Source organism: Juglans regia, chromosome 16 (genome assembly GCF_001411555.2).
Source record: "Juglans regia cultivar Chandler chromosome 16, Walnut 2.0, whole genome shotgun sequence".
In the NCBI taxonomy this organism is placed as follows: domain Eukaryota; kingdom Viridiplantae; phylum Streptophyta; class Magnoliopsida; order Fagales; family Juglandaceae; genus Juglans; species Juglans regia.
This window is the reverse complement of record NC_049916.1, coordinates 8287560-8298311: the sequence shown is the minus strand read 5'-3', so window position 1 is coordinate 8298311 and position 10752 is coordinate 8287560. Positions and strand designations below refer to the sequence as shown.

The window sequence follows — 10752 nt, the reverse complement described above, 5'->3', positions numbered from 1 at the left end:
GATTATCCAATTGAATTTCTCGGATAGTATTAATTATTCAATAAATATTGTGAGATTTATTTTATGTATTTATCTCTCTCCTACTTTAAATTTTTGAGTTCAAAGCAGAACCTCCAAAAAATCCAAATCCAACTATTGAAAATTTTGTTCTACAACATTTATGGTATATTTAATGTTGTTACAAAGACCTACACTCATAAAATTATATATATATATATATATATATATCGTGGAATTCACAAATGTAGGTAATAAAATTCGTGTAGAAATTTGAGATGATCTTCGTGGCGTAGGGTTTTTAGACATCATTAAATATATAATTTAACTTTGACATAATTCAAACATGCCCCATCTAATATTCATTTACTAAGAAAAAGAAAGAATTATATATTCATTTTGTTTTGGTTTTAATTAATTGGTTAATAATGTTGCTAACCAGTTTTGGTCAAAGCATGTATAGTACTAGAAAAAGCATAGTGATTGGTTGGACAGCTAACCGGTTTTACACGTGTTTCAGGCGTTCCTACATTTGACGCACTGCTCTAGTTATAAAATCTTGTCCAATGCTGACGCGACAGTTTTCCCCAGTTGGATTTGGAGGATTATCTGTACTAAAAAATCACAACAACCTTCGCACACGTCACATTTTTTTTAATTTTTATTATTTTTTTTATTAAATATTTAATATATAAATAATAAATAAAAGAATTGAATTAGTTTAAAAAGAATAAACTCAAAAAAAAAAAAAAAAAACTAAAAAAAATATTAAAAAATTTAAATTATTTTTAAAAATATGATGTGTGGAAATTGAGGAATTGTGTAGTATTGCTCTATCTATACATACACACTAGCCGATGCACATTTCCCTAGTTGGAAGAAAAAAAAATTACAAAAATATAACAATAATAGCACAAAATGATAAAAAAAAAAGAAAGAGAAATGATACTTGCAGTTGTGAGTGTGCAAACGCCGCGCAATCACTTTGAAAAAAGTGAATAAATATGAGACCTACATTAAAAAAATTAATTTTTTAATAATAAACCCCACTATTTTTCAAAACTACTGCACAGTACTTACGCACTCCATAACTATATGTAGCATTACTAAAAAAAATGTATTCATTACATACATACTAGTATTAAAGTTGTAATAACTTATAACATAGCAAATTATTTCATTTGAGGGAGATCTCCATGCATATTATGAAACAGTCATGAGTTCATCTTCGATTATGTTTTTACTATAAAAAATAAGAAAAGTTCAAAATGAGCATAATTATTTGAATAACAAAACAGAACCTCAAGACAATGTATAAGTAATTGTTTGAATAACAAAACAAAATCTTGAGACAAGGTATCAATGTAAGCTAAAGTCATGACAAATCAAAGCTAATGCACACAAGGAGCTAAAATCTTGGTGGAAAATGATTTCTACAAAAAGAATCGGCATCCTAATTCTTTACTATAAAAATACAATCATGAGATTCTCATCTCTCAACAAATCTTACATGCTACAATAATAGGAATTTTTGGCAAATAGAATTCCCAAAAATAATGGTCAGTTCTATGGGGATGCAATCTCCACAAGATCAATGTGCAAGAAAATAATGGTTAATCTTATATTACTGACTGCAAAAGTAAATTTGGGGTTGCTCTCCTTTACCAATCCCATTTTCCATATCCATGCTGCAAATTTTGAATCTCCCATTCCTACCTAGTCCATCCTTGAGGACTTCCAACTTGCATGGAGTAGTGGGCAAGCTTTATTAGTATCAAATCTTTATATTGGTCCTTTCAAAACCTGGATAGTATTAGTGACAAATATGAGCTTTATGTGCTGATCCAAAGCAGTGAATTTTGTATAAAAAAAAGCCCACTCTTTAGCTCATCAAAATTCAAAATTCAATCTAAAAACCTTAATCTACTCTTCTAAAATTCTGGAACCTAAGTTCACAAATCTTTCAAACCCAAAGCTTCCACAAGCACATGTAGATAGGTTCTACATCAATATTATAAAACATACCCCTCAAGTTTAGAAGGCGATATGGGCTCATCATTTAGAAATGCCTTGGCAAGTTTATCATCAACCTCAGAACCAACCTCTATTAGTTCACGTCTTTTTTCTACAACAAAGTTCTCCATATTGAAAGGTATTTCTTCAATAACTACTTTTTCACTGCAATATGCAATAAAAATTAGTATGATTGGAAACATAAGATCATGTCTAAAGGGAACCAAAAAAATATAAATAAAGATCAAACAAAACAAATATGATATCCTTAGAAACTAACTCTTTGGGATCATGAAAATAAAATGCTTTTTGTTGTACAAGGTCAACAAGACCCTTAAAATCATCCTCCAACCCAATGCAACTTTGTAACATGCATGGTTAATCCCTCGACCAAAAATCAAATCACAAAAATCAAAAGACCCATCAGATCACAAAAATTACAAAAACCATTAGATCACAAGCAGAGCAGAAAAAAAAAAAAAATAGAGACAGGCTATGAGAGAGAGAGAGAGAGATAGCGTGGTGAGAGAGAAACCCTAGGCAAAGATTCCGAAGTTGGTTTCCTTCGAACATGAATAATCCTATGTGAAGAATCGAAAGCCTTTGAGTAGAGTTTCTGTTGAGTTGGCCACCATTGACTGTGAATAGGTGGTTTCTGTCGAGCCCTAAGAATACATTCGAAAGCTTAAGAAAAACCAAAAAATAAAAGAAAATAAGAAACAGAGAGACAAGAAAAATAGCAAATGAAAGCATTACAGCGGCATATTCAAAATGAGGTGGGAGTGCAAACTTGCAATAGCTATGAACGATATCTGGGGTTGCCTTCTCTAGTAGGAAAATCAAAGTATAGTTGTTTTAAGAACATCAAAGAGAGGATATGGCAAGTGATGAATACTTGGAGATATAACTTCCTATCTCAAGCTGGCAAAGAAGTCCTATTGAAAGCAGTGATACAGGCTAACACCACATATACGATGATATATGAGTGTTTCTAAACTCCCAAAATCCTTGTGTTAGGAGATCAATTCAATAATAGAAAAATTCTAGTGGGATCAAAATGACAAGGGATGCACTATAACATGGATGAGTTGGAGCAAGATGGGTCAAAAAGTCAATGAGGCTTGGGGTTCCGAGATCTAGAATGCTTCAATATGGCCTTGCTAGCAAAGCAAGCCTAGAGATTTCTACAATCCCCTCAGTCCTTAGCAGCTAGAGTGTTCAAGGAAAAATACTACAAGACCTTCCATGTCTTGAAAACGTATCCATTTTGCTATTGGTATACTCCAAGAGGATTTTATACGAAGAGTGGGATGGTAATAGCATCAAGATATGGAAACATAAATGGTTACCCTAACCTTATTCACTCAAGGTGTAATCACAAGTCAAAGTTCTACATGAAGAAGCCAAAGTTAAGAAACTCCAAATACAGGATGGTGGAATACCTCTCTCATTCATGAAGTATATATTCACTAACCAGGAAGCAGAAATGATATGTGGCTGGTTGCCGCTAAGTCTGAGCAAAATACTATACTCCATGTATAAGTTAGTATTACACAAACGGATCGAGCAAATAAAAGGAAGGATATCGATGGAGAGTGCTCGAGCAACAATAACAATGGACCTTAGAAAGCAATTTGGAAGTTCATTAATGTTCCAGGAGTAGTAAAGAATTTTTTATGAAAAGCATGCAGAACTGTAAAATACACAAAAATACATGCTAGAAATCAGAATCTAAGATGGCAATGCAGAATACGAAAATGGTGAAAATATACCTGCGGAAGCCATGTTTGCAGAATGCAGACAGACAGATCTTCTCCTCATTGCTTCTCACAAATTATTAGCTATCAATGGGGCAAGCCAATGGATACATGGAGAGGAGGAGGGACCTAGCCTCTTATAAATGAAAACTTATGGAGTCCACTCATTAAGGACTCAAATTCAAATGGGTCTATAAAAATTCCAGAATAAAGACTCTCAAGTTTCCAGGCCTACATACATAATTATACCACAATATAAATATGATATAATCCTATATTACTAAGGTGCAATAAACCCCAAATGATCACTCAACTTAATGGGTTAAAACAAAAATACCATTGTGAGCTATATATATATATATATATATATATATGTCTAACCCGTTTTATAAAATATGCAATCAAATGAAGCCCATATTTAAAAATATTCTAACATTCTCCCACTTGGGTAAATATTGATTGCTATAAAATAAAACTTGTTTGAAAAATGACTCTTGGGTTAGACTACATAGGTGGCCACACAAATACATAGCTCAAATGACAGCACCTTAGAAAATACGATCCGATCCAACAAGAATAGCATTATCTAACATGGAAATCGTTACACCACTTAAACGATGTAAGACCACTCCACAGCTACAAATGCTAATATCCTTATCGACATGGATCCCCATCCTCTGACCAATGTGGTAGTACGTAGTATGAACTTAGCACCAATGTGATCAAAAGCTGTGCTAATTCATATTAGTCCTCATAATGCTTCAAAACGAAGCCACATGTCTCTAAAAGAGACTCATCTTATGTCTTTTGTCATATATCTCGAGATCATAATGATATTATAATAAAAGACATAACCCAAATGCATGCTTAAAAACTTAGTGTATGAATAGGGGAGATTTATTTATTTTTTAATGGAAAGGGGCTGCACCCTAAAACAAATGGGTTGCCTACGTACCCTGTTAAGGGATCAAGCTAAAACGTAGTTCTTTTTACATAAGTAACTCCCACTAACCAAAAACATCAAAAGTTTCCACAATACCCATATTATTAACATGTGTTTTAAAAACTTTAGGAGCGAGTCCCTTAGTCAAAGGATCTGCAATCATCCCCTTTGTATTAATATGCTCTATTTTTGTCTGCCCTTCTTTAACTCTATCTCTAACCACCAAATACTTGATGTCAATGTGCTTGGATCCACTAGAACTTTTATTATTCTTTGAAAAGAATACCGCTGCACTATTATCACAATAAATAGTAATTGGCCTCGAGATTGAATCAACAACTTTCAGTTCATAAATAAAATTCCTTAACCATACAGCTTGGATAGTAGCTCCATAACACGCTACAAATTCAGCTTGCATAGTAGAAGATGCCACCAGAGTTTGCTTAACACTCTTCCAAGAAATAGCACCCTCAGCTAGCATAAAAACATAACCTGAGGTCGATTTCAAATCATCTTGACATCCAGCAAAATCAGAATCTGAGTAGCCTACCACCTCAAGGTGATTTGAACGCTGGAATGTGAGCATGTAACCTTCAGTTTTCTTCAAGTATCTCATAACTTTCTTAGCTGCTTTCCAATGCTCTTGCCCTGGATTCGACTGAAACTTGCTAAAAACACTAACTGCATAGGCAATATCTGGTCTAGTGCAAACTTGAGCATACATCAAACTCCCCACAGCACTAGCATATGGTATGTTCTTTACAGATTCCCTTTCAAGTTCAGTCTGAGTTTTGTTAAACTTATCTCCTATCACCAGGTGCACAGTTATGCATTTCAAATCTTTGCAGTACATGCCGTATAAAAGCTTTATGAGAAAGTCCCAACAAACCACGAGCTCTATCATGACATATTTTAATGCCAAGTACAAAAGAAGCTTCTCCTAGATCTTTCATCTCAAAATTAGCAGATAACATTTTCTTTATTTCATGAAGTAATCCCAAGTCACTGTTGGCAAGCAAAATGTCATCTACGTACAGAATAAGAAAAATAAAGTTTCTCTCACTGGTCTTGCGATATATACACTGGTCAACTGCATTTTCAACAAAACCAAGTGAAGTTACAACCTCATCAAACTTCAAATACCACTGTCGAGATGCTTGCTTCAGGCCATATAAAGATTTATTTAACTTACAAACCAGGTTTTCTTTTCCCTTTTCAACAAAACCTTTAGGTTGTCTCATATAAACTTTTTCATAAAGACCTCTATTAAAAAATGTTGTCTTTACATCCATCTGATGAAACTCCAAATCATAGTGTGCCACGAGTGCCAGGATAATTCTAAAAGAATCTTTAGACAAAACTGGTGAAAATGTTTCATTATAGTCAATGCCTTCCCGCTGAGTGAACCATTTTGCAACTAATCTTGCATTCTTTCGTTCAACATTCCCTTTCGAGTCTAATTTACTTTTGAAAATCCATTTGTTGTCAATGGCTTTAGCATCTGGAGGAAGTTCAACAAGTTCCCATACTCTATTCTTTTCCATAGAATTCATTTCATCTTCCATAACACTTAACCACTTATCTGACTCAGGACATGTCAAGGCTTGCTTAAAAGTAACAGGATCAACTACATGCCCAATATTAAAATCACTTTCTAACAAATAGACAATGTAATCATTAGGCAATGCAGACCTTCTTTCTCTTTGAGATCTTCTGACTTGTGGCTCAGAAACTGACTCTACCATTGTTGGAATTTTTTCTTATTGTTCAGGTTCTTCACTAACAATCTCAATTGGCGGAGAAACAACTATTTCCTGTACAAAGGAACTGGAACAACAACTGTATTAGGATAAGGAAATAGGTCATTCAATATAGAACTTCCACTGATACCAACATCATTCTCTAAAAATTTTGCAGTAATGGACTCAACAATTCTAGTACCACGATTAGGACAATAGAACTTATATCCTTTTGATCTATTTGGGTACCCAATAAAATAACCAGGAGTAGATTTTGGGTCTAGTTTCTTTTCAAGAGGATTATAAATCCAAACCTCAGCTAGACATCCCCAAACTCTGAAATGAGCCAAACTTGGCTTACGGCCTGTTCACAAATCAAAAGGAGTTTTTGAAACAGCTTTACTGGGAACCCTGTTTAAAATATACATAACAGTTTTCAAAGCTTCACTCCATAGATATTCTGGCAAATTTGTTCTGCTCATCATACTCCTAACCATGTCCTTTAGAGTTTGATTTCGTCTTTCAGAGACACCATTCTGCTCAGGTGTTCCTAGCATGGTGTATTGAGGCACTATTTCACACCCTTGTAAACATTTTACAAAATCGCCCATGTTTTGACCAGACTCATCATACTTTCCATAATACTCGCTGCCTCGGTCAGATCTTTCAACTTTAATACTTTTCCCACATTGATTTTTTACTTCCATTTTGAATATCTTAAATTTCTCAAGAGCTAGAGATTTATCATTAATCAGGTAAACATATTCATAGCGTGAGAAATCATCAATAAAAGTTATGAAGTACTTATTTCCACATATGGTAGAAGATAAAGGTCCACTAATGTCGGTATGTATTAAGTCCAAAATACCGTCACTCCTAGTAGAACCCTTTCTTGTGGATTTAGTCAGCTTTCCTCTTATACAGTCCACACATGTGTTAAAATCTGAAAAATCAATAGAGGAAAGTATCTCAACTTTTACCAATCTCTCCATTCTTTCCTTTGAAATATGTCCTAATCTCTTATGCCACAACATAGAAGATGATTCACGGATTAAAGACATTTTCTTTGCTATATTGGTAATACAAGAAATTTCACCAAAAGAAGGCAAATACATTCTATATAAACCATCACACAAAAGACCATTTCCAACCAAACGAGAATCATAGAACAATTCAACTTTTCCATTGCCAAACTTAAAAGAAAAACCAGATTCATCAAGTTTTGATATAGAAATCAAATTTTGCCTCATTGACGCTACAAAAAATGTGTTCTCCAAAACAAGAGAAAAACCTAACTCCAAAGATAACTTTACTACTCCTATAAACTCGACCTTTATTTGAACTCCATTCCCAACGCACTTCATTCTCACTTGGCCTCCGTTTGCTTACGAACCCCTGCAAGGAATTCGCAATATGAATACTTGCACCTGAGTCTATCCACCAAGAATTTAAAGGCACATCTACTAACGAAGACTCAAAACAAACTAAGGCCAATGAGGTACCTGTCAAGTTCTTCTTCTTCTTCTCCAACCAAGTTTTAAACTTAAAACAATCTTTTTACTAATGACCCTTATTCTTACAAAACTTACATTGATCATTTTTCTTCATAGTTTCTTTAGGACCACCAGAAGTCTAACTTTCAAACCTTTTACTGTGCTGATTTCGGTGTGACTTATTTCCCTTGTGGAACTTAGACTTATGATTATGAAAAGACCCCTTGTTCTGTTGTGGTTGAAAAGCTAATTGCACAGTTTCAACAGTCTCACGACGCATCCTACACTCCTCTTGGGCACATACTACTATCAAATCATTTAAATATCATTTATCTCGCTGGACATTGTAAGCTACCTTTAGCTGATTAAACTGGCTAAGAAGACTGTTAAGAACATGATAAACCAAAAAAGGCTCAGCAATGGAAATTTTGAGGGCTTCTAGCTTAGAGGATATATGTATCATTTTCATAATGTACTCCCTAACTCCACTAGAACCATCATATTTCATACTCATCAGTCTATCCATGAGGTCTCCAGTTTCAGTTTTATCAGATTCAATAAACCTTTGTCCTATGGCACCCAAAAATTGCTTAGCATTATCATTGTCTGGAATAGCTCCTATAATGGAATCTGATATAGAATGTTTGATGATTTTTAAACAAAGTCTGTTTGCCCTATCCCACTTTTGTCGCATTATCTGTTGTCTTATATGCTTGATCTATTCACATTGTTTTAGTCTCACAATCACATTTGAACTCTAACTTTGATTGTATCATGTTGATGATTATTATTATCATTTTGTGATTGTAATTTATGGGCATTCAGATTATCCTTATTTTTTCATTAAATAAAATTTTTGAAATATTAGTGGGTGGTAGCCGCCAAAGTGGCACACTCATTGATATTTAAAAAAAAAAAAGAAAAAAAAAGGATATTTTTGTTTTCTAATTTATTGCACATAATATCTTGCCCAAAGGTGTTATTGTGTGTGACATTTTAAAAAATGGTGTGAACTAGTTAATGAGATTATATTAGTCTTGAAATTTCCTTCTGCCTAAATGTGACGGTATTTTGAAATTGATGTGATTTTATTAATTAGTTTTGTGATATGTTTTAAGAGTACCCTATATCATGTTGTTTAGTCAGCCCAAATGTGACTTTACAATGATGCACCAAGGCTCTACCGTAATGAAGCTCATATGGTTCCGAGCTTAATTATGGATTGTCTAATTAATAGCTCATATTAATTAGAAAATTTTGATATCATCCATTGACTGCATGCATTATGTTTGAATGATAATTAAATAAAATGTACTATTTCATGTTTTCCACAGTTTTGAGTGCCTCATCTATTTCAAGTCAATTATCTGCTATTGAAACTTTGACTGAGAATAATTATGTAAGATGGAAACGAGACGTAGAAATTGCTCTTGGCCTTTTGGGATTAGATTTTGCCCTGGAGGAGCAACCTTCAAAACCTACTGATAAGAGCACTGCTGAATATAAAGCTGAATTTCAAAAGTGGGATAGAGCAAATAGACTTTGTTTAAAGATCATCAAACGTTCTATATCAGATTCCATTATGAGAGTTAATCCGGACAATGATAATGCTACGCAATTTTTGGGTGCCATAGGACAAAGGTTTATTGAATCCGATAAAGCTGAAACTGGAGAGCTCATGGATAAACTGATGAGTATGAAATATGATGGTTCTAGTGGAGTTAGGGAGTACATTATGAAAATGATACATTATATCCTCTAAGCTAGAAGCCCTCAAAATTTCCATTGTTGAGCCTTTTTTGGTTTATCATGTTCTTAACAGTCTTCCTAACCAGTTTAATCAGCTGAAGGTAGCTTATAATGCCCAGTGAGATAAATGAGATTTAAATGATTTGATAGTAGTATGTGCCCAAGAGGAGTGTAGGATGCGTCGTGAGACTGTTGAAACTGTGCAATTAGCTTTTCAACCACAACAGAACAAGTGGTCTTTTCATAATCATAAGTCTAAGTTCCACAAGGGAAATAAGTCACACCGAAATCAGCACAGTAAAGGGTTTGAAGGTCAGACTTCTGGTGGTCCTAAAGAAACTATGAAGAAAAATGATTAATGCAAGTTTTGTAAGAAGAAGGGTCATTGGCAGAAGGATTGTTTTAAAACAGTGGGTATCTATATTTAGTGAAGATTAATCAAATTTTTGAAATGGGTATGAACCCTAGTTTTGTAAAAACTCAAAACCGAAACAAAGCAATGATTAAACACATCTAAAACAAGTAAATAGCATTCCAAAAAATCGATTTTGACATGAGTTTGATCAATCGATTATGTAATATGATTTTCTTGCTCAAAAATGGTTCCGAAAATTTAAAAAAAAAATATTAATGGTGAAACCATAATAGTAAGGCTGCAGAAAGAATGGAGAGAAAATAAAAGCCCAAACAGATTGAAGATTTACAATAAATAAATCCCACGAATTTGATTATGAGTGATCGATTTGCATAGAGTTATGGAAACCGAAAAACAGAACAACTAAACTGCATCATCGCATTCTTATGAAAAAAACATGAAAAACAGCATCATCGTATTCTTAACGAGAGATTCTAATCCTAGCATGGTGGCTCTGATACCAAATGTAAAATACACAAAAATACATGCTAGAAATCAGAATCTAAGATGGCAATGCAGAATACGAAAATGGTGAAAATATACTTGCGAAAGCCATGTTTGCAGAATGTAGATAGACATATCTTCTCCTCCTTGCTACTCACAAATTATCAGCTATCAATGGGGCAAGCCAATGGACATATGGAGA

General features: G+C 33.9%; 1 protein-coding gene across 1 annotated transcript; it reads right to left on the bottom strand.

The window, feature by feature from the left end:
* Positions 1–8267: 8267 nt before the first annotated feature.
* On the bottom strand, positions 8268–8636 carry LOC118344785. The gene has a single exon (XM_035686183.1). It carries the CDS (start codon positions 8634–8636, stop codon positions 8268–8270), a length of 369 nt encoding a protein of 122 aa, XP_035542076.1.
* Positions 8637–10752: the final 2116 nt, after the last annotated feature.